Source organism: Eleutherodactylus coqui, chromosome 6 (genome assembly GCF_035609145.1).
Source record: "Eleutherodactylus coqui strain aEleCoq1 chromosome 6, aEleCoq1.hap1, whole genome shotgun sequence".
In the NCBI taxonomy this organism is placed as follows: domain Eukaryota; kingdom Metazoa; phylum Chordata; class Amphibia; order Anura; family Eleutherodactylidae; genus Eleutherodactylus; species Eleutherodactylus coqui.
In genome coordinates, this window is record NC_089842.1 from 89632956 (window position 1) to 89657485 (window position 24530).

The window sequence follows — 24530 nt, forward strand, 5'->3', positions numbered from 1 at the left end:
CCTGCGGGCACTGACAGCATGGAGCTGTCACGTCCTCAGGCAAGTGGGCATCAATCCAAAGAGGATGCATAAAACTACGTCCTCTAGGATTAAAGCCCACTTACTGAGGACGTAGTTTCCTGATGGGGCAGTCGTTAAGGGGTTAAACTGCAGCAGCCAGATGTGTGCTATAGGCTAATAGAGCAATAAGTCACAGCAGACTAGAGGTTTGGTGGTATTTTTCCTGGTGTTTTTGTATAAGTTTCACTATAAGAAAAAAAAACGTTAAAAAAAGCAGGCAAAAAAAAAACACAAAACACACATACTGTATCAGTATAGAAAAAAAAACGTTTTTTTTCTCTTCTCTTTTTAAAGGGCTGAAAAATGCCCCCACAAAACGGTGTGAAGGAAGGGAGTGTGGTCAGTATTTGAGAATGGGCCATAGATAGAACAGAAGCAACGACTGCCTCCTGTAATCAGTCTCTATATAATGGCACTTAGGTGGTAACTTCTAGGCTGTTTTCTTGCAGAAATGTCTGACTGTTCATGCAGCTGAATGGGGTCTACAGAAACCCGTCATCATGCTGCGCACAGTGCCATTTCAAAGCACAAACATTTTGGAAACAGATCTGCCACATGTGAATATACCCTTCTGGGTAGGAAGTTTCCAGTAGATGTGAGACACCTGGAACATGTTTGTCATAAGTCTGTGTAATTGCATGTTGGAGCATGGCAGTATTTTTTCAGCACTGTTTGGGGTTATTACTTAGGTACATGATGAGCAGTACGGGCTAGCTTTTGATTAATGCATTTTCTCATGATAGCAATGTCAAGTAAAGGCAAACATACGTGCTTAGATATCCAACTGCATAAAACACTGCTAGCTGGAAAATCCTGCATACACCCCGTCTGTAGTTACAGAACGGCATCTGACATCCTCATGGGTACGGGAGAAACACGGCTTTGTAGAGGTTCTTAGGACAATAGAATAAGTCACTTCTGTATTAATTAAGTTTATTTTTAAATATCAGTTTCCCAAAAGTACATAATTGGCACTAATTATCATAATTTCCAGAAGAGTTTAATCCCTTTTCAATGAAATACATAATGTATGCATGAAACCAATTATGGCTCTAAACCAATATGGGGAGCTGTAATACATGCCCCGTGCCATTCAGCTTTTCACAGACTATGAATGACATAGAAATCTGCATTGTACACAATGCAAAAGTATCCCCAAAAAATTGGTGACAACTGCTTATGGCCTTAGGCTTCTATTAATCAGTTAAAGGGGTTGCCCCATCCCTTTAATTTATTTCCCATATTCACAGAATAGAAGATATCTAGCTGATCAGTGGGGGTCTGACTGCTGGATCTGCCACCAATCCCGAAAACGGGGGTCAGAAAGGACCTTCATTGAAGCGACGGTCGAACATGGGGTGGTAGGAGATAGCCGAGGGCTTCAAAGCGACAATATGGCAGTTTCATTGAAATGAATGGAGTAGTGGTACACATGCTTGTTCCCCAATGTATGGAACGGTGATCCATCAGGGCCCCTGTTCTCTTGATCAATGGGGATCCCAGCAGTTGGACCCCCACCAATTAGCTTGTTATACCTTCTCCTGTGAAAAGAGAATTACTTCTGTATTTGTGTAGGAGACCAAGAATGGCGGTGTGGTTTTGCACAACAAATCAGTAGTAATTCAGTACAATACAAAGTGGATGGGGTTTTGAAAACATTGACACTTGTAGTGTAAATTGAGGAAAGGGATCCTTGTAATCTGATCCCTTTTCCTCACTGATGGTGCAGTTACTTCTACATTGTAATCATTGTGCTGCAATGGAAACTACCCTTCGCACCGACTAGAGGCTGCGCTTCTGAGCAATGTTGGTCAGTGGTGGAACTGCGGTGTAAAGCATTGGGAACATTCAGACTCCTGACAGACAACAATGTAGATAGGGTGGAGCCTCTGATCACAGTCCCATCTTAAAGGGAACCTGTCTGTAACTTCATGTTGCCCTCTTTGTAGGCAGCATAAAGTAGGGACAGACATGCTGATTTCAGCAGCCTGTCATTAATGGAGTGATGTGCAGTGTTTTTTAACGACTTACATGCATTTATTAGGTGCTGCTAGCGCTGCCCACCTGTCCCGGTTGGCACTTTTTATCAGTAAGGAGTCTAAAAGTTTTTAAAACCCCTTGCATCCCATCTGTGACAGGCAGCTGAATTCAGTGTCAGTCCCTACTTTACTGAATGCTGCCCTCAGTGACCATTTCTCTCTATAAATGCACTGAAGACTTAAAGGGGTGTTTTCATCTTGGCTTTTCAGAACAGAGATGGGAAACCATGCCGTGGTTACTGCCAACCCGGGTGGCACCTATAGAAAGAGCGGATGAGTTCTGTTCTTACCTGCTACTGCCCTTTATGTAATAAACCAATGAAGACGGTCCGGGACACATTCTGTACACATTAATTTTATTCACAGGTAAAAACCAACCACAGAAAAATAAGATTTTCCCCTTGGATAAGAGGCAGTGCCGGACCAGTGTACATGTTATATACACACATATATACGGTATCATACAGACATCCTATGTGGAGTGGTTAGAGGACATGTTCAGACAATGTGACTACTCACACGTCTTCATGTACAACTAGAAGGAAATGTACATGTACATAAAAATTGACAAGCACAGATATTTACACTGCTGCGTAAGCCTGTATATATACACGTAGAGGCTGCGTTTTACAGGAACTTATAAGAAAATTAGATTTTTCTGTAAGTATATACAAGGGAGTATGAATATACAAAATTACACATGTAGTATATACACTGACTATACAGTACGAGTACATAGCTGGTGAGTTACAGATCATATAAAACGGTGCTCGTGGGTTACAGTATTATACACCTGACCTTAAAGGGAAAGCGTCCCACTAGAACTATTTGTAAAGGAGTTCTTCAGCAGCGATCTCCAGTATGCAGCTCTACAAGCCTGTGCTGGCAGTCGGGGCATGCTAGGAGTTGTAATTCTGCAAAAAGCTGTATACTGAGGATTATTGCCCTAGAGGTATCATTTTTGCAAGTGCCAGAATTGGCTTGGGTGGTTGCCTACGCCTGTACAGGACATATACTAGGGATGCCCAATCCTTATTATTTCCTGTAATCTAGCAACAAATGGCAATGAAATACTGATAGGAACACAGATAAAAATAAGACGCTGCGTACTTACAACACGTAATCACTATGGGCAATTCCAGAGCACACTTCGTAATAGAAGCTGAGGTAAAAGGCCCTGTGAATTGCTGCATTGATTTTGTATTCTGCACCTAAAAAGTGAACGGGTCCTTAGATGTGCTTTAAAAAAAAAACTAAAAAAAAAAAAATGGAGGCGATCACATTGGTCTGGACCAACAAACGTGTAGACCATACAGAGAAATAGTCACTGTGCTGATGTGGAGTTCCAGCTTCCAGGTCCGACTGTATTCTGCTCACTAGCGTACAGGTGAGCTATAATAAACCATGATAATAAAAGCTCTCTGTGTGACATGACAGCAGACCAGAAACGCCTGCTCACCTCTGCGGATCCGACTCCTAACATTTTGCAACGAAAAGGCTGAGAACCCACATGAAGTTTGCTCACCTCCGAAACCCATGAAAACAGGACCAAATTGTTGTGTTCAGGCTGAGGCTACACCCAGACTGCAGTACAAGATGGCCCATAGGTGGAAATGTGGCAGAAGAATCTGTCCAGCCAAAGACCGCCTGCACTATAGAGTAGCACCTACAAAAAAGGAGGTATACATATATCCCTTTCTCTGTGGAATGGAGTGAGGGAGCTAGAAATTTGCAGCCATTGCAAGAAAAATGTGTTATCATGTAATTTGTTCACTTGCAACAAACACTTAAAGGGTTCCATACGGCGGGCACCGGGGCTGCAGCGATGGACGGGCAGTGGCTTGTATAGGCGAGTATTCAATTTTAAGCCCTTTTAAATTTTTAGGTCCCAGAAAACCCGCTTAAAGTGCTTGTCCGGGACTTTTTTTGATCTTCTGTCTATTGATCACCTGTACTCAGGTGATCAATAGACAGGATTACAGGGGTCTACTTCTTGGATCCCCACTGATCAGTTGATTACTGGCACTGCTGTCACTACAAACCGTGCCATGCTACTTGTGATGGTATTGTATGGTCATTCCCATTGAACTCAGTAAGAGGTGTGCCTGCAATACCAGCCCAGGGTGCTGCACTATGGTCAGCGTGATCTGCATCCTGCGCTGTCTGTAGTGACAGCAGCACCCATATTTAGCTGATCAGCAGGGATCCGAGCCGCAGACACCCATGGTCATCTATTAATGACATGTCCTAAAAACAGGTATTCAATAGAGAAAAAAAAAAGGATTGGACAAGCAGTTTTAAGTTACATGTAAATTGTGGTAACAGAGTGCCACCCCGGTGCCAAACACCAACAGGAATTATCAGACATAACAGCAGCATTTCCAGGTATATAAAACTATAGAATGACTTCTCTTCTAATAAGTAGTATGAAATGTATAAATCCACATAAGGAATGTAAAATGACATCTGCACAAAGCGGAGGTCGCCGCCCCTGTAATTAACCTCATTAAAAGCCTCGGACATGAACATCACTCTCCTGTAGTTTGCAATTAGTCATCCGTGCAGACAGTGCAAGTTAAGGGGGTATGCGCTCTACAGGGCTGCTACACTATAATACAACAGAGGCCCACAAACCGGGCCTAATACTTCCCACAACTGAAATCTGTTGCAGTTGGATGCAGTCTGGGTAATCCTCTGTGATACATTGTATCTGCAGTGCTACATTGTATAATAGGAGAGATTTGTGCTGGTGATATACTGTATGTATCTTACAGAAGATTGTCCAGATTGCTACACTGCAACAAATCCTGAGATGTGTGAGCAATAGGTTGCATCAAGGGGTTGGCCTACACCAAGGGCCCAACAGGTGTACTTAGCTATCTCCATCAGTACCATAGACTGTGAATGAATCAGCAGTACATGTATGAGACCATAGCTTCACTTAAATAGGAGCTCTAGTTGCCGTCAGCCATCCTAAATTTATCACCATGTGGCTATGTGATAAATGTTCTTCAGGTTTCATTTATTTTACATGGAGACAATGGAAAATGAAAATCACCACAGACAGTTCTGGAGGGGCTTATCTCCTGGGAGGGGGCCTCCAAAAGTTACGCTTGATCCATTTTTCTCCCACCTTCATGCGCATGGGGTCAAATCTGGGGAAAAGTGGTGGCCCCTGTAGACATACAAGAGTCATCCAGCCCCAATGCAATCAGATTTGGATGGTCTGTTATCTAATGCGTATGGGGGCCCTTGGACCGATGCATAGGAGATATCTGGTAAATCTAACAAACATGTTGCTGGACTCTTGCAGCTCCTTGATCCTGGATTTCTAGTAGAGCAGTAGCACCGATTTCTACTTCTTCATTTTAGGCAACAAGAAGAGCTGAAGAGTAAGGGGAAAGTCTAGAATACAAAGGTAGGCAGTATAAGAGAACACGTGATATAAGGGCTTGGTTTGTATGTTATATGAAATGGATGGAACCTTCAGACATTCTACAATACAATGTAACAATACGGAGGTAAATAGCGGTTTCTATAGTGATCCAGGGAGTGACCACTAATCTTATTGAAATGATAGGAATTCATTAGTAAAATGACTCCCAGGACGGTAAATTCTCTCATATAGCCATTGTGTCCATTGTAGCAGAAAACAGATTTTTACAATGAACGAATTGGGCCTTATATAAACATTATTGGTTATTTTGTACCTCTTTGGCCAAGGCCTGTAATGAGGATGTGTTGGTATAGAATACAGTGCAGTATCTTCTGCTCCCCTCATCTATATCTATTGCACACTTGGCATTACCCACTGGGCTCCATTGTGGTTTGGATGCTGTAGCCAATCCACACTTCACCCATGCTGCTGGTAATTCCGTATTACGATGGGAATGATGAGTGAAGCAGGTTAGTTATTTCACTTTATGAAGATGGGTATTATAGTTTCAAGCACCAATCTCTCGCTCGGTTACCGGGCTCTTCCCTAGGGTCCTCTCCAGTTTGCGGTGTTTTCTGGGAGCAGCCGCCGGTGGAGCTGGAGGCTCTTCTCGTAGGATTTGCCGGATGCGCTGTATGCACACGTTTGTGGCATTTCTTGTCTCTTGAGAAAGCTGTGCGAGGGTCAGGAAGCCATGAGGAAGGTCGTCAACAACTTTAAGTGTAACTGGACGGTTGAGGGAACGCAGCCTCTTGGCAAACATCACAGAGTCATCCAGCATTGGATCTAGGGCACAAGCCTGTGTAGAGAAAACAAGCGGGCTTAATTAGCGACATCGTGGGCTTATTAGGATGTTTTTGTAAAACAGGATTACAAGAAGCTGAGGCATATTCTACCACGCTACAGTGTTCTTGTTAGGCTACTTATTAGCTGGCATGAACTAATCGGCTTTTTATTATAGTGAGGGGCTTACAGCATCATTGTTCTAAGGGCTACAATGTTAGATCTACAGTACTGTGCCAACGTTTCAGACCGGCATGGGAAAAATGCTGCAAAGGATGCTTTCCAAACAAGAAGTGTTAATAGTTTATTTCTGTCAATTAATATAATGCAAAGTGAATGAACAAAAGAGAAATCTAAATCAAATCAATATTTGGTGTGACCACTCTGTCTTTAAGAGAGCAGCAATTCTAGGTAGACTTGCATAATGTCAGGGATCCTGTAGGACTATAGTCAGCTGTGTGATTAACTAGTTATAATAATCATCATTTTCATATATTAACTGAAGCAGAAACAGCTGTGTAGGAGGCTTATAACTGGGTGAGGAACAGCCAAACTCTGCTACAAAGGTGAGGTTGTGGAAGACAGTTTCATGTCACAGGTCATACACCATGGCAAGATAGAAGGTAGTTATACTGCATCAGCAATGTCTGTCACGGGTTAAGATTTCAAAGCAGTCTGAGATTTCAAGATGAGCCATTCAAGATCTTTAAAAAGAAAAAAACGGCAACATGGAGGACCACAGACGCAGTGGCTGACCAAGGAAACAGTGCAGCGGATGATGACATGTCATGTTTACTTCCCTTTGAAAACAAAGGCAAGTGACTCAACTATGCATAAAAACATAGTAAATAAAGTGCAGACAAATGGCAGCAGGGGCTTTGGAATATGGCTGTAACAGAAGGCAGTTTGTTCACCGAAGGGCTGCAGAGCGGTACAATAATGATGAGTGTCTGCAGGCAAGAGTGAAGCTTGGTGGAGTTTCCTTGCAAATCTGGGGCTGCATTTCAGCAATTGGTATTGGGAATTTGGTCAGGATTAATGATGTCCTTAATGCTGATCAATGCAGGCTGATACTAATTCATCATGTAATACCATCAGGGAGGCGTCTGATTGGCTCCAAATATATTCTGCAGCAAGACAACGACCACAAACATCCAGCCAATGTCAGTAAGAACTATCTTCAGCATAAACAAATACAAGGAGTCCTGGAAGCGATGATACGGCCCCATAGAGCTCTAATCTCAACATTATCAAGTCTATCTGGGATTATATGAAGAGACAGAAGGATTTGAGCGAGCCAACATCCACAGATCATCTGTAGTTAGTTCTCCAAGATGTTTGGAACAACCTGCTAAGTACCTTCAAAAACTGTGTGCAAGCGTACCTAGAAGAACTGATACTGTTTTGAAGGTAAAGGGCGGTCACACCAAATATTGATGCGATTTAGATTTCTCTTTTGTTTATTCACCTTGCATTCTGTTAATTAACAAAAATAAACTATTAACACTTCTATTTCTGAAAGCGTTCTTAATTTGCAGCACATTTTCCACACCTGCCTATAACTTTCGCACAGTATTCTATATGTGAATACAGGATCTGCAGATGCTATTGGTTGTCTTACTCACCACTATGTGAATGGGAGGGAGACCTTGCAGCATACTGTCGGGTGCCAGGAGTGGTGACATGTACGGATTGTGTACAATAGCAGAAGTCTGTAGAGTCATATTAGCCACCCCATTCTGGGAGCGCAGGGGCTGGAATCCTTCAGGGAACCCCAGTGAGTAAGGGTTGGAGAGCTGAGAGGGTTTATCCTCGGCTAAGGGCACAGGAGGAATGTTCTCCTTGGAGTGTGTTGCAGGTTCTCGGTCGCAGGAGTTCTCGCTTTCGCTCTCACTCTCGGTCAGAAAAAAATTGACCTGTTCCTGCTGGCTGGATGGAGACAGCAGCTCGTACGTGGACTGGAAAGAGCAGGAAGATGGCGACTGCGGAGTCCTTCCTGTGCAGCTGTCTGATCTGGCCTGTGCCCCTCCTTGTCCATTAGTCATGCTGTGCTGCCCTGTGCTCAGCTCACTGTACTGATGGCGGCTGAGATCCTTGAAGGTCTTGCTCTTCGTTGACACCCGTCTGTTTATCATTTCCTCGTCAGCCAGCGCTACCTCCGATACACTTTTCCTTATGGTTTCTGAAATATTGAGATTCAACAATACTTACATGCACAACTCAGCTTCCCTCAACCCAACGATGTCCCTCAACAGGTCAAATCACTTACCAGTACCAGACTTCTCCTTGCTACCCTCCATTAGATTACTTAGCCAGGAGGCGGCACCCTGTCGGATGTCTCTAAGGAACAATGCAGTTCCTCGCTTTACTTGACTGACAGCGCTCTGTTTTTCAAACGCTCGTTCCTCTACTGGGAACCGCTCAGTGCCTGTAGGAGACAAGATATTTAGGGGGAGCTCTGACATCCATGTATAAGAGGACCTTCAGTTCAGGTTGGTGATACGCACTTCCTCTCCTTGGGAGAGTGTGGAGAGAAAATGACACTATGAGGTTTTTGGACCCTTGAGGCTTTATGGTGATGTAAACCAATGGCTATGACAAAGGGGTCCATTTTGATTTTTGCTTTAGGGTCCTCTTATACCCTAACGCAGAGTACACTTTAAAAAAATGTATACTGTAACAGATTGGTAGTTGAGTAGTACCTGCATAGGCGCTTAGACACTTTGACAGGACACTGAGGGGCAGCAGCGGGTCCATCAGGGTAAGCAGACGGGAGGGCGATGCTGTAGCTTGCAGTAATGTGGCTGGGTAGGCAGCCATAATACCATCTGGTAATCTAATACCGACAGAGGCTGCGCGGAGCGACACCGTGATACACAGGTTACCACCAGCGCTGTCACCAGCCAGACATATTCTCTCTCCTGTAGAACCTAGAAGGAAAGATAAGACACATGTAAAACCAACAACCCTTGTCAAACCTTTCTCTTGACATTCTTTCTTTTTTATACTGCAGCATTGTACACTTATATGTGCATCAAGCAGTAACTCCAGGGAGGTATGAGAAGGTATCATGTTACTATTAGAGATGAGCGAGCGTACTCGCTAAGGCAAACTACTCGAGCGAGTAGTGCCTTATGCGAGTACCTGCCCGCTCATCTCAAAAGATTCGGGTGTTGGCGGGGGAGAGCAGGGTGGGTTGCGGGAGTGAACAGGGGGGGGAAGTGAGAGAGAGATCTTCCCCCGTTCCTCGTCGCTCCTGGCCGGCACCCGAATCTTTTGAGACGAGCAGGCAGGTACTCGCATAAGGCACTACTCACTCATCTCTAGTTACTATACATAGAGAGCAATGGTATAGTAGTTATCTTCTTGTACACAGGGGGCACTATTATAGTAGTTGTATTCTTCTACGTAGGGGTAATACTGACCCCTTAAGCAGAAGGGTGTTATAGTCCTAAAGGACCAGACACTTTAGGGATTTTGCCCAGGTTGTAGTTTTACTGCCCTATTTTTCTTTCTTCAGCTATCAAAATTATTTTTGCTGCGTTTTTTTCTCCCATGACACATCAGGGCTATTGTTTAATATCTTTTTGACTTTTTTTCCATTTTTTTTATTGGGGATAAAAAGCTAAAAAAGTAGTTTGTGTTTCTTTTACATTTATAGTTGTTTATTGTTAAAATTAGCATATTTATGCTAAAAAGTACAGGAATGGGTTCCTCGTTTTTTTTTTTTTTGGAGGTTTTGATATATAATTTGTATACTTTTGGATTACAGGGTGATGCTTCTGGTTGGCAGTGGGTTGTTTTTTTTTTCTATGTATATTTTATTCTGTCATTATTTTACCATCTATTATTTTACTATCCATGACGTCATATAAGACCTCTGGGGGTCATTCACATTGTCTTTTTTTTATTTCATACTTTTCTACTGTAGCTGGAGCATCCATAGAAACCCCAGTTACAGTGAAAAACCTCCCCCTAGTGTGAAAGTAGTCAATAACAGAGCTGATGGGGGTCTGCTAGGAGGGCACCCAGTGGTCATATGATTGCCGGGTCGCAAAGTGCAAGTAATACTTTCACTTTCAACCTTTAGTTCATAACACTTGTTGAGTGCTATGTAGCATGGAAAGGAGAAGGCAGAAGCGGTTAAAATCCGCTTCTCCCTTCTCCTCTGGGTCCTCAACTGTGTCTGACAGCTGAGAACCCAACCTGCTCCTGCTTGATTGCAGGAGCAGAGCCTTTAATGCCGCACTGTACTTCTGCTATCGGTTGGGATTAAAGACGTATATTTCCCACACTTGGTCCTTAAGGGGTTATGTTGCTGTACTCTTCTATATAAGCTACATTTTATGCACCAGGGGAGAGTAGTATATTAGTTATAGAATTGTCTATAGGGGACAGTATTATAGTAGTTATATTTTTGTACATATACGGGAGTAGTATAAGGCTATGTTCACACAGTGGAATCCGCTGCAGTATTTTGTGCGGACCTGCACATTAATTTAATCCTACTGACAGGCAAAATCTACATGCTGAATTCCGCCGGGTTTTCGTGTGAAAAAGTGCCATGTTACGGGTTGATGACAATCTGCACGGAAACACGTCAGATTTTGCCCAATGACAGAGGTAAGTCTGTGTGCAGAATAGCTACAGATTCCTATTGTGGTTTTACAGGCGGATTCCGTGTGAACATAACGGTGTAGTAGTTGTACACAGGGAACATATTATGAACTCGTTTAGGAAAGGAACTCAACTTCGCTTACAAGGACACAGGATGACTGTTCTTGAAGCATGACAACTTTTTTCTTGGGAAAGAAATTTAAAAAATAGATAAATGTCTTCATTTCACTGAGGAATGTTCATTACTGACAGAGCTCGTTAGTGACTGAAGTTGCATAGACAGACACTGTTTGAAGTGCTGCTATTTAAGCCACTGAAAAAGACAGGAACATCCACAGGCAACATATACGGTGTATGTCAGGGGTCTGAGATCTCTGTACCACTATGAACAAATATAACAAGCTAATAAAGAGGGTTATACCAACCCAGAAGTCGACAGTGTTTCAGTGCCCAACAGTAAGCGTAGAAGCATTCTTCTAGGGCCCTCGGGAAAGGAGCCTCAGGAGCAAGGGAGTAATCCACTGACAATATAGGTGCGTCCAGTTCCTGAGCCCATGTCCTCAGGTAGGGTTCATGAGACTTGGAGGTCTGAGCTACAAAGCCCCCACCATGGAAATGAATAATCAGGTCAGGGGACAGCGGGGCTGGGCGAGATCTGAGACGAAGGTCAAGGCTCAGCGGTCCCTCCGGTTTTGTGAAAGCATTCAGTTCTTCACTCTCCTGAAACAAAGATGGATATTTGTAATGGAAGGAAGCCGAGGAGAACACAACTAGACACTTATGCCTGACATCTCTTATAGGGGTTCTCTAAGATTTGTTTCTGCATTCATAATTTATTACTTTCAACTCTACCTTATGTACAACTGTTTCATGGGGTCTTATAAATGTTCACAGTATAAGCGTGCAATCACATGACTTGTGGTCTCAGAGCAATTGGTTATGTAAATAGGTGATGGGGGAGATATAGGATAGGTCATTAATAGTGTAGTCCCAGAAAACCCCTTTAAGAGAGAAAATGGCCTAGTCTAAACCTGGTAAAATAATATAGGCACAATGCAGGAGCGAATGTCAAGGACCTCTACAGTTTACAGAGCAAGTTTCTCTCATGTGAACAGATGAGTGATATAGAGTAGGTAATACTCAGCACGACTTACCTGCAGAATAGGAGAGAAGTAAAATTGTGAAGCACTCAAACAAATGAATGCATGAGTATAGATTAGTGTGCAACAACTTTTCTATTTGACCCAAATGCCTCTGACTAGAGACTTTCTTGCCAGATAAGTTCTACTGGTTGCAGAACTTTACCTTCACTGATTGGCAGCAACTCAACTAAAGCTGGTTATATATGCTACAAGAGTCATGAGGGGTGTTGTGCCTCCTTAAGGAGAGCACCCAAAAGGTATGTGGAAATACCTAGGGGGTGAGTGGGTTGGAATGGTATAGTCTCTCCCCAAGGAGAGACTATACCATGCAATTTCCGCTGGGTAATTTATGCAAATAAGGCAGATGAAAAAATACCTCTACAGCACCATCCATTGGATGGCAGAATTCCCTCAGATCAATGTGTCCTTTTAAGAGGTCTTAACAATGATTATGAATAGGTAATCAAGTCAGAAAATCATACACAGACAGCTGAGAGGCAAACCCCCCTGAAACAGCTGTCTGTGCATGGTTTTCTGTCTTGGTTTTCTATGCCCAATCATTGTTAAGACTTGTTAAAAAGTCACATTGATTTGAAGGAATGCTGCCATCCAATAGGTGGCACTACAGAGGTATTTGCATATATGCTACAATATACTACAGATTGGCTGAGGAATGCAATATTTATCACTGACCAATTTTAATTTGCTTTAAGTAGCCATTTTAGTCATTATTTTTCCTGTTGTATTGTTATCCACTTTGAAATGAGATCTGTCACCAGATTTCACAATTACTGTGACTCAAATAGAGCAGTCCTATCAGGTCCAAGAGAGCTAATTACATTTTAAGCAAGCAGTTCAGTATTGTGAAATCTGATATCAGATGTTCTAGGTTTCTGGCCTGACTCAAGAGATTATTATACAGATAAAATTCAAAGACCTGTAAGATTTTCATCAGTAGACTACCATACAATATTTGGCATATAAACTACAACTCCCATAGTGCTCCATTTCATAGCAGCCCGACTAAACAGTGTGCCCAAGTACAGCTGGAAGCCCGGAGAAAAGTTTAAAAAATATATATATATAAGAATAAGGCAGAAAAATCACTAAGTCACTTAAAATGTTATGTGTGTATTTTTCAGAAGGTTGCAATGCACACCAAGAGCAGCAGTCACATACCTGTCCTTCCCGCAGCTGATACGATATGAGGCGCATATGAACCGGGCCAGGTCCAGTGTGAGCTACAGGTGGGTTGATGGTAAGAATGCGCTGTGGATCAGCAGACAGTGGCATCTCCAATGCTATAGGGGGCACAGTGAAGGTCTTGTTGATGCGTACCGTGGTGGATGCTATGCCAACTATAGACTGCGTGGAAAGAGAACACAGAAGCAAGAATAAGAGTTTCTGGTTTTATGCAAATAAAACTGAACCATGGTATAATGAGAGAGTCTCTAACTTTCTAGTATACACTGCACTTTACCATTTTCAAGATCCCTGCTTGCTATCAGTGAATGAGAACCTTCTTGCTATACCCAGAGGTGAAGGGCACATTCACACTTGCGTCTAGGGTCCGGTGTAAATTCCACTGTTTGGCTCCATCCTCGGAGCTGAACAATGAAAATAACATCACCACCAGATCCGTGTAGGGCCTGACAGACTTCAGTGACTATAATAGCAGCAGTCACATAATAGTCTGGCTTCCAGCATGCGAGTCTAAATTTTCCTAGATGAAATGGTGCCATGCTATTTTGTCCATTACTTTTTGCCATATCTGTGTGAATGTAGCCTAAGACTTGAGCAGATTTAATATTTCTCACAACTGAAAGTTTGCTACGGTTCTATCCGGTCTATACATTTCTCTGGGAGCTGAACAATCTAAAAGCCCAGACTGATTCATGTTAAAGAAAGATGCAAGGATAAAAAGAGGGAGCGGAGCATAGATGTATGTGAGATTTTCAAAATCTATAAACCCATATTTTGGAATTTTATCTTTTTTCTCCTCCCTCTATTCCATATATGGGAGTGAGATTGCTCAAATCCTGATTAAATTTGAGAGGTGCAGCCAGGCCACAAAACATCACACCTTCCCAGGAGCACTAAACACAGAACACACTAGTGCTGGTTGTGTGTCCCCACCTAAAATACTGAGGAAAGGGCACAACAGCCCCGAGATGAATCTATTCTGTGCTGGATTTATTCTTAATAAAAACAGAGGAGTCAAGCTTAGAAATACGTCTTGTGCCTCTTTAAGAAAAGGGATTGCACCTAAAAACACTTTTTTCCTACGTGTATTCTATGATACATGTTAAAGGGCCACTCTGGTACAAATATATTTCTTCATCACTGTACCCTTTACCCGAATGCCTGTCTCCTATGTATACTGCAATCACTTCCATTAAGTCCAGCCACCTGTTTGATACTTATCAGACATCATCTTGACGCTAAGATTTCTCCCTGCTTTCTCTTTCATTATTCTGTGCTATCAATCCCATGATGCATCAGCACCACATCTGACGAACAGCTAGAGAGAGACTATACCAGCTCTACCTACTGGGTGGACACTGCCACTACCATCTGTATTCTGTATTTACTTAAATAAGCTATAGACCATAAGTACAAGGTCAGGAGGATGAGCTGTGATCTCCTTCATTATAACTGTGTGAGAAAAGCCTCTAATCATCAGCAGTAACTGTGAAAGGACTGTCTGTATCCCCCTCTGAAGAGCTTGTGTGGTAGGGTCTATCAGGTAGGGGTTATGCTGTTTGAAAAACTGACTAATTTGAGAGCACATAAACCCAAGTAAATCTGAGCTTGTCAGAATGAGACCACATGACCACATGAGGAGAAAAACTCCAGGAGTTTCAGATAGAAAGGAATAACTAACTAAGGTAATACTAGCCGACTTACCGACTGGAAAGCTAGCTACATAATGAATGAAAAAAAAAATTCACTGGTGGCCCTTTAATATTGTAGCAAACTACTTAGACAAGGAAGAGATTTATTATGTATAAAACTCAGGTCAGATTGTCTATTCTGGATACAATTGTTAAGAAGAACCCAGGAGGTTTAATTATGATGTGAATGGATGCGCTCTAATGAGTCTTATCATAAAAGGTCTCACCTTCCAGGCGGGGCAGATTTTTATTAAGGTACCCATGTAGAAACTTTGCTCATTACTTACCGTCAACATTTCCATCTCTGTGATGTTCCAGAACGTTTTCCAAAAGTTTACATCCAGGTTCTGTGTGATCCTCTCAAACTCCGCTCCTCGAAGCTCAGGATCGATGGCGTACCTCCCACTTACAAAGAAAGAGCTGGCGGCTACACCTGCAGGAGATGCGGAGAGGAGTCACTTGAAGTAACTACCATAAAGACAAAGAATCTAAAGCACCAGTTGAGTATGGCGGTAGCTGTGTACCGGTACGGACATACCACACTTACCGTAGTAGGTTGATAGTGCTCCCTCAGCTGTCAAGTGAGAGCATTACAAGGAGGAAGAGGGGAAACTGTCACATTACAGTAAAGACAAAGTGTCTCCTTACACAGGCATGCAACTAGTCAAAGCCACCACAAAGCCAACAGGTAAAAGAATGCAACCGCAGGGGCCAAAAATATGTTCCAGGGTGTAAAAAGCCCTTTTATTGTAAAACAAAAGAACAATAAGGCTGGACCGGCTGCCTTGTGCCTTTTTCTTACTTCAGTAACTGGAAAAATCGCTTTTGTCTATTAACCCATTGACATGAATGGCTTATTTCCAGTGTGAATTCCATCCATACTGCAATCAGACGGAACGCACTTGGGAATATTGCCGTGTGAATAGGCCCCTAAATGCATGCGTACAGGTGAGGTCCTCTAGAACCTGCCGAGCGGCAGTACTTGTCTGTACAAGTCCCTGTGTGGCAGTTTCAGGTCTATAGCTTTTTCTCTCAGCCAGATAGGCCGCCTGCAGAATTCTCACAGCGGGACCCGACCCGAGCGTCTGCAGAGAGCAGCGCGGGCACTCACCTCTCCCGCGGCCTCGGCTCTTTCATGTGCCGGCTGCCGGTGCATGTGCAGAGCGGAGCCGGTGAGTGACGTTTCTGTGCGGGGCTAGAGCATGCCGCGATTTGTTTGCCGCACGAGATTTCGCGCAGCCAAATCGCGGCCGTCTGCATAGGATTGCGTTTGTTAACGCAATCCTATGGCAGCTTCCAGCGGCGGAAATCCCGCCGCGGAATTTCCGCCCACCTGCAGGCGGCCATAGTCTGAGATAGAAAAATTGCAACATGTCCTATTTTTGGGCAATTATTGTTCAAGAATCATTTATTTATTTGCTATGGCAGCAAAAAAAAAAAAAAAAACAAAAAAAAACATCGCACTCACATGCCACGTGATTTGCATATGAGTGTGATGTGTTTTCTACCATTTTAACTATTACAATCACATGCAATTTTTTTCACACATGCAAAAAGAAGTGAAAAAAGCGTGCACATTGATGTAAATTGTGGATTTTTAAAATGCCAAAACGCATCATACATGCCTGAAAATCGCTGGTAAATGAGGATGATGTAGGTCAGATTTTCATTAGGCTACACTGCACTCACCTGTGTGAATGTAGCCTTAGTTTGTCCTCTGCAAAACACAGGCAGAGCTACGCTGATTGTGGTCGGCACCCGGACTCGTCACATTGATTGAACGGACGAGTCCAGGCACCATCTGCAATCAGCGTAACTCCGCTTGCATTTTGCTGTGAAGAGGCATTGTGTGTAATAGCAGTCTAATGCTTAATGCACCCAGGCGTTATGGTTTTCGGCCACCCGCATTGCGGGCGAAAATCGCATGAACGATACAAAGCCGTGACCAAGTCACAGCTGTATCTCATGTTTTCTCGCCCATTCACACAGTCGCGTGAGGCGTATATATGCCGCAGCCCATAATTCTGTCAGCTGGGGGGAGAGAGTTTATCGATGCTAAGCTATCTCCTTCTCAGTCCACCTCCCTTTGCCGGATGATTGAGACAATAGAAGCTCCCATAGAAGCCTGTGGGAGCTGCACTAGCCTCCCGCTCCCCATGCCGGCGGCTCCCATAAGCTTCAATGGGAGTAGCCGGCTGATTGCGATTTTTGCCCGCAATGCGGGTGGCCGAAAAGGATAGGACAAGACCCATCTTTTCGGCAGTGTATGCGCCGTCTTTTCTGGCCAGACGATTTTACGTGCCGGAAAATCAGCCATCTGAACAAATGCATTGGAATCCAATGCTTCAAATGGCCGTGATTATCGGCCAAGGTTTTATCACGACAAAATAGCCACGATAAAACGTTCGTGTGAATAAGGCTCAAACATCACTTTCTAAAATGTGCCCCGATATGATCAATGTAGAACACTGAATAACGATTATTTACCCCTCATTAAATTATGTCAATCAATTTTACATTAAGAATTTGGAGGTTCCTATTTGGAATACAGTGTAACAGAAACGGCAGACGTGGCCCTAACGCTGTCTGAACACACAAAATAGTGGGTCGAACAATCATTTAGGCCGCCTGCAGACGGCAGCGCCCCTGCAGAGAGCAGCGCGTCACTCACCTGCTCCTGCGGCCCCAGATCTTCCATGTGCCGGCTGCCAGGCAGCCGGCGCATGCACATATCGGAGCTGGTGGCCGGGGAGTGACATTTCTGTGCGGGGCTCGCGATTTGTCTTCTGCGTGGGATCTCACGCAGACAAATCGCGGCCGCCTGTATAGGATTGCGTGTTGTAATGCAATACTATGCAGGAGAGTACGGGCGGAAATTCTGCAGGGAATCCCGCAGCGGAATTTCCACCTGTGTGCAGGAGGCCATAGTCAAAAGCCATCTACACAACTTCACCAGGCAAAAACAGGTAAAGGTCACAACCTTACAAACACCACAAACATGAAACGTAATATGAAGAATTAGAAAGTTTCATGCCATGCGAGGACAACAACATCTGCGCAGAGATAGTTCTCCTCCCCCGTTCTACGCGGAGACTTACTTATTCCAGATTCATGACGCTTGTAATTCTCCCCAAACGACACAAGCCCAATGGAAATCGTCTGCAGAAATGGGCGGATGGATGGGGTGAACTGCAGGTAGAAGATAAAGAAGAACAATGAAAACATGAAGTAATGGGAGGAGGGGTAACAAAGAGGAAAAATCAGCAGATTGGAAACCAGGACAAAGGTTAGGGCAGGATATTGGAATCAGCTGAGGGTGTCAGGGGTCAAATACACAGGAAGCGGAGCAAAAGGTCCTGATATGTAACAAGTGGAGGGGAAGACTTTGGTCTGTTATTTTAGGATAAAGTTTGGCCTTGTATGCAGTAAGGACTGACATGGCCCAAGCACCGGCTCCTACAGCTCTGTAAGTGGGGCCAACCCTTTCTTGCTGCCCTATTTTGATGTCTATAAAAGTTTTTATAGTAGGTCTGATTATGTAACTTTACTAAAATGGTCTTTGGTGTGGTGATCCTGCCCCTAAGGCCGCTGTCACACAGGTGTAAGCGCTGTGTATTTACACAATGGGCGTTGCATATTTATGCACGAATGTGCATTTTACTGTACTTTTTGCGCAAACAAATAAGACATGCAAGAATGCCCCCATTAAAATGGGCAATTACTGTAATTAGTTCAATATGAAAGTAAAGCATGCTATGTATTTTTTGTGCAAGCAAAATGTGCGCATAAAATACTCTTATGTGAATGAACACATAAAAATCACCGAATCCTATTCCCTGCGTATTGCGCGTTTACATTTTTTGTGCATAATATGCTGCGCAAATCTGTTTGTGTGAATCCGACCTAAAGTGTAGGTTGTGTTAAGGTACTTGCGCAATTATCATTCAGTCGTTGAAGCGTACAAATAACAGTCATGTGTCTTTAGACGGAGGGCTTATTGTTCATTAGTTATTTGCCAACATATTGTTCGTAGAGCGATCTCCATGCAAAAGTACGGACGGCGGTGACTGTACACCTGACGATTTTAGATTAATAAGTAACTATATTTTAGGCGAGATGAAACGTAGCGACTAGTGAGCAAATAATGGCTTGTCACCCTGTTGGCGGCCGTGTTTGCATTCACTCTTCTGAGCGATTATTTGGACGCTAGTTGCCCCGTGTAACGCCATGTATAGAATCCGTTACGGCTCCAATGCATCTAAAATAAAACCTGAAACCCTCCCATACAGACCTGTCAGTCCATGGTCACAGATTACACGGTGTACTGTCTGACCCTGCAGACATAAGTTACCCGCTGCCTCCTCTTACTAGTCTACGGAGGGGAACGCATGGCTGCAGGCTCAGGCACCAGCTATCTGACACCTGGAGGGCCTTTCTAATTAAATCAATTTCCACTGCGTACATTTTAGGTCTTCATTACATCCATATGTTGTTGTTAGCCGTTTAGTCGTTCACGACCCTAAAGCCGAGCTTTCAGTTCATCCATATGTAATTTGCCAAAAAGAGATGATTCCATTAGAATAGAAATTTTAGGAAGGTTTTACTACCTTCCTTTTTTGGCAAGAAAACATGGAAATGGCACAGATTAGAAATACAGGCATGTGGATGCGCCCATATGACCGGAAAAGGTTTACACCCAGAAACTGCCAGCACACAGAACATACAAGGTATATACCTGCATTATATCTAAGGCAGATGGCACAAGTACGTGCCACCTACTTTAGCCCTGCGTGATGTCGATGGCTTCCAAGCATCTATTTCCCACTTGTAATGGCTTAGTTTAATAGGTAAACATAAAAGAACGCGTCCTTTCATTGACTTGTATATACTGTTCCCTACCACAGCAGGCATCATGAGGTCAGCAGAATACAGGCACATGGCCAGGGAGAATCCATGCAATGGCCATCATATCTTATCACTGGCACAGATAAGAGCGTGATGTCATCGTCACAGATGCCAAAAGGAGATGAAGGCTGTTATGAAGGTCATGGCCAAAACTACGCACCGAGCCGGGAAATACTGAGTGACCGAAAAGTACATAGTGGAGGATACCAGGAATGAAGAGAAGAGAGGTTATTGGAAATAAACCACAGGGAATTGGGATAGATAATTCAATATAACAAGAATACACGGTGGCTCAGTGGTTAGCACTACTATCTTGCAGCAAATCCCACCAAAGAAAACATCTACATGGAGTTTGTGTGTTCTCCCCATATATGTTTCCTCTGGGTACTCCAGTTATCCCCACACTCCTAAAACATACTAATAGGTATGGGGACAGCAAGTGATGTGAGATATAAATGTGTAAAAATAAGTAATACAGAAGTACAATAATCTACTGGACGTCAGCTTCTTATATTAATAATACTGTCCACTATATACAAGAACATAACCACTATAACCCCTTAAGGGCCAAGCGAGGTGAATATACGGCACTTGGTTCTGGGCTTTACTCCCAGCCGATAGCAGAAATACGGCACAAGATTAAAGCTTCTGCTCCTGCAATCAAGCAGGAGCAGGTTGGGTCTTCAGCTGTCAGACACAGCTGAGGACCTGGAGGAGAAGATAGAAGCGTTTTTAAATCTCCTTTCCTGGATACATAGCGCTTAATGAGCACTATGTACTAAAGAGTGAAAGTAAAAGTATTACTTCTACTATGCGATCTGGCAATCACGTGATCGCCAGGTGCCCCCTGCTACAGCAGAGCTGCAGAGTCCTAGCAGATCCCCCAAAAAACAGAAAAAACAGTCAGTGAACAAAGCTATAAAAATAAATAAAAATAAATCTTGTTATTTGTATAGAAATAACCCTATATGTCACAGAAAAGAGACCACAGCAAAAATAATTTGGGTAGCTGAAGGAAAAAAAATGGGGCAGTAAAACCACCACATGGATAAATTTCCTTTTAAGTGTCTGGTCTTTTAGGACCAAAACACCCAGGTACTTAAGGGGTTAAAAAGTAGATCTATTCTAGATGTCGCAGTAAAGGGAGGCTCAGCCCATGGCCAGTACTGTATAGTGTGTGCCAATACAGGCAGATCACCCCATCAGATCTGCAAAATAGGGGACCTCAATGTCATAAGAGTGGTCATACACATTAGATATAGAGCGGCTAAATTCATCTATTTTGGTGGGACTGGCTGATCATCTGATATGTATGGCCTCCTGACTCTGCTCTGACAGCAGATGTCAGGGATGTTGGAAACTGTCCGATTCTTTCATTCACATGAGAAAAGCTCCTGCAGCAGCTTTCTCCACTCCCTGTAGTACATTCCCACTCCTCCTGAGGCTGCCTGTCTACGGCCGTGATGGAATATCGCTAGCGATATTCCACTACGGGGGAGGAGGGGGGAGCACTGACAGGTCTTCCCGATGAGCCTATCAAATACATGGGGTCACCGCAGAGACTCGTGGCAAATTGCAACATGTCGCGATTTAAATCCCAAGAGTGGAGAATTGCTATGATTTTCCACTTGTAGACGTCGGGCTGTGCTTTCCATAGTTAGCCTATGGAAAGCGTTCACTGCGCTACCTGCGGCCAGATTATCGCCGCGGATAACGCAGTGACATATCGCCCGTGGACAGGCAACCTAAAAGTCCCAGATTTGGGACGCTGTACCGCAGTCCGCTCTCCACCCAACGGTGGATTGGACGGGGTTGCGGGACAAATGTCCCCATTAATAATCCTCTACTGCGATAAACAAATTGCTATATGTATCGCTCCTCCTGCTCCTGGCCTCTGCAGTCTGCAACACTGGTCTCCAGAGTGCTTCTGGGTAGACGAGACATGTGTTTGTCATGTGACCTGTCTACCCGGAAGCACGACGGGAACCAACAGCATGGACTGCAGAGGTCAGGAGAGGGATGAGCGATGCAGGTGAGTAGAGTCAGTTTTTTTAATTGTCTTTGGTACAAAAGGGCATTTTTCTTAATTAAACGGGCATTATTAATGAACAGGACCAAGTAGGAAATTATTACGAAATGGGGGATGAAGGCCACTATTAGTAGAGCGGACCAAGTGGAGCATTATTATTGAACGAAGCCATGAAGGGTACCATTGTGAGACACACAAGTCATGGCTTTGTGTAAAAGGGTCATGGTCCTGTAAATATTTGCTGCGGTGTACTACACCCATGCTACAGTTGTCTCTCATTGCATTGTTAGATAGTTGGGAGGTATACATGCACCACACATGCAAGCTCGGCTGAGTAATGGATGCTTAGACTAATGCCATAAGGAACATGGTGGCGTTTACATGGTTATTGCACTTACCTGAAATCCAAGACACCGTCCATAGAAGCAGCCTTTGTGCATAGTACTATACTCTTTCAGGAACTCCTCCGACAAGCCTCGCTCCTGGCGAAAGAACAGGTCGCCATGACGGTTGGCGGTGAGCAGACGCTGTGCAAAACAGAGCAAGGCGCGAAGCTGGGTGAGTGCCGCTCCGTAGGCCTCTAACTCAGAGCAGTTGTGTGCGGCCCTGAAGAATAGGCTGCGACGGCTGTCTGTGACATAACGGCACTTATGTAGGATATGCTGGGTGCAAGCTAACACAACCTTCAGCAGACTGCGGTACCCGTTGGCCGGTGTGTCGGGGTCCAGGTCAAACAGCGGGCACACGGCAGCTAGGGCACGCAGAGCAGGTTCCAGTCCCTGGGCTTGTTCTTTGATACGGGAAAATGCCAGTACCAGTCGGGAAGACACTTCAGAGCTAGACTCCTCAAAATGAAGGATGTTGTCCTGGCACAGGTCTTCCACGGCCTGGAACAGGGGCCGAGGATCCATCTGCTCGGGAGGCACAACCACCAAACCTAGAAAGACAAAGGATGCGATTACTTGAGATCCTTTCAGAGTATACAGAATTGATTATTTCTGATCATTGATCCCTATGGAAGAACATGGCAGCAACTACATGCAGCTGCGGTATTATAGTCTGTCCCACTAATAGAGTCCAAGTGCCACCCGCAGATCACAAGGCCCACGGAAGCTGTGACCACCAGCCCGGTGGGCACTATAACAGAAGTGCAGTTACGGATTGCTATTTAGGCATTTCCTTAGAGCTGACTGTAATTATGTTCCTAGAAAGCGATGCTTCACGAAAAGGTCGTCTGTGTACCTTGAACCCTGTCAATGTAAGCATAGTACAGCCTGATATGTCCCAAGGAGACCTTGCTTTATCCTCGGCATTTAAAGAGCCACTAAATGCACAGTCAGCAGCTTGCAGTCACCTTACGAATATCATCCAACCACATTAAAGGGACTAGATTGCCCAATTTTTTTGTATTAAGTTAAACCAGATAGTGGAACACATTACATTCTTCTAATCTGCTTTTTATTTTTTGATTGCAGAATTTTCTGTTCTGCTGCCTGACAACATTATGGCACGGCAAACCTTTCCTGATCCACATTTAATAGCAATAAGGGCATTTGGAGAGATGCTTTACAGCAGCCTCATGGGCTAGTCACACAATGGACAGGAGGGGACCCATTGACCTGTATGGGAGGCTGGTCTAGACATGTTTTGTGATCGGTGCGGAGGTCATTTTGCAGGAGGAAGAGCAGATGGTCACGGCTTATACCTCTTGTGAATGGTGTTTACCACCCAGTGTAAGGCTGGACTCACTCGGGCGGATTCCAATTGTGGAATCCACAATCGCCTTTCCATGGAGGATCCGTAAAGTATGTAGAATTGCTTTTCCGCTCACACTCGTGGATACGAATTGTGTATTGTGTAAAAATCGCAGCATGCTCTATTTAGCTGCAGATTCCCCATGGACGGCCTCCATTGAAGTCAATGGAGGCATTCTGACCCACAACCCATACGCAATTAACATGTGAAACTCTAAACGTTAAGTGCCAAAGCGTGAATGAGATTGCGATGATGTCACCAGCTCATTCAGTTGGGCAAACGAGAATCGTGAGATTTTCAGCCCGTGTAAAAGGGACATAAGATGACTGCTGCAAATTTTGTCAACAGATTAAGAAGTGACAGACTATTATTAGGCTCTGTGGTCAGCGGGTAAATGCGGGATTTTAGAATTAGAAAATATGATAGATATTATGATGGAAAATTTAACAAAAAAAAAAATCACCAAAAATTTCATTAAAAATATGTTTAACACAAACATGTGATTCATATAACAAGTCATTATCTGACGAAACACTCCCTTTAATGTAAACCTTCCCTGAGGTCCTCTGCACCAGAGATCACAGGGACAAGGAGTTTTCTACACTTCCTATCTTTTTTCTATCACTCAGCAGTTAGTCTTTCTTTTTAGTGTGAAATAGCTGATAACAGAGAACAACAGATTACAAAAACCAACAAGGCAATAGGGAGATAGGTTAAAGTTTAGGTTATGTGACGGCATGTAGAGACAAACAAGAGGAAGTTTCCCAATCTCCTCTGCCTCTGTATACTTACCATATATCAGCGATTCTCTGCTACAGCGCAGGATGCTTTTACGGACTGAAGTGTCCCTTTCTGCCCGGATCCCATTCA

At 43.8% G+C, this 24530-nt stretch overlaps 1 protein-coding gene across 4 annotated transcripts in view; it reads right to left on the reverse strand.

Annotated features, from left to right (window-relative positions):
• Window positions 1–2438: 2438 nt before the first annotated feature.
• Window positions 2439–24530, reverse strand: part of LIPE (lipase E, hormone sensitive type) — a 46263-nt gene continuing 24171 nt past the window's right edge. For all 4 annotated transcript variants that reach the window (XM_066607160.1, XM_066607161.1, XM_066607163.1 and 1 more), the window contains exons 2-10: window positions 22304–22842; window positions 18070–18160; window positions 15259–15404; window positions 13257–13442; window positions 11361–11655; window positions 9021–9248; window positions 8588–8746; window positions 7944–8500; window positions 2439–6334 (exon numbers count right to left, since the gene is read on the reverse strand). In XM_066607160.1, the coding sequence (XP_066463257.1) occupies window positions 6044–6334; window positions 7944–8500; window positions 8588–8746; window positions 9021–9248; window positions 11361–11655; window positions 13257–13442; window positions 15259–15404; window positions 18070–18160; window positions 22304–22842 (2492 nt within the window). In that variant the 3' untranslated portion in view covers window positions 2439–6043. The remainder of the gene's footprint in view (window positions 6335–7943; window positions 8501–8587; window positions 8747–9020; window positions 9249–11360; window positions 11656–13256; window positions 13443–15258; window positions 15405–18069; window positions 18161–22303; window positions 22843–24530) is intronic.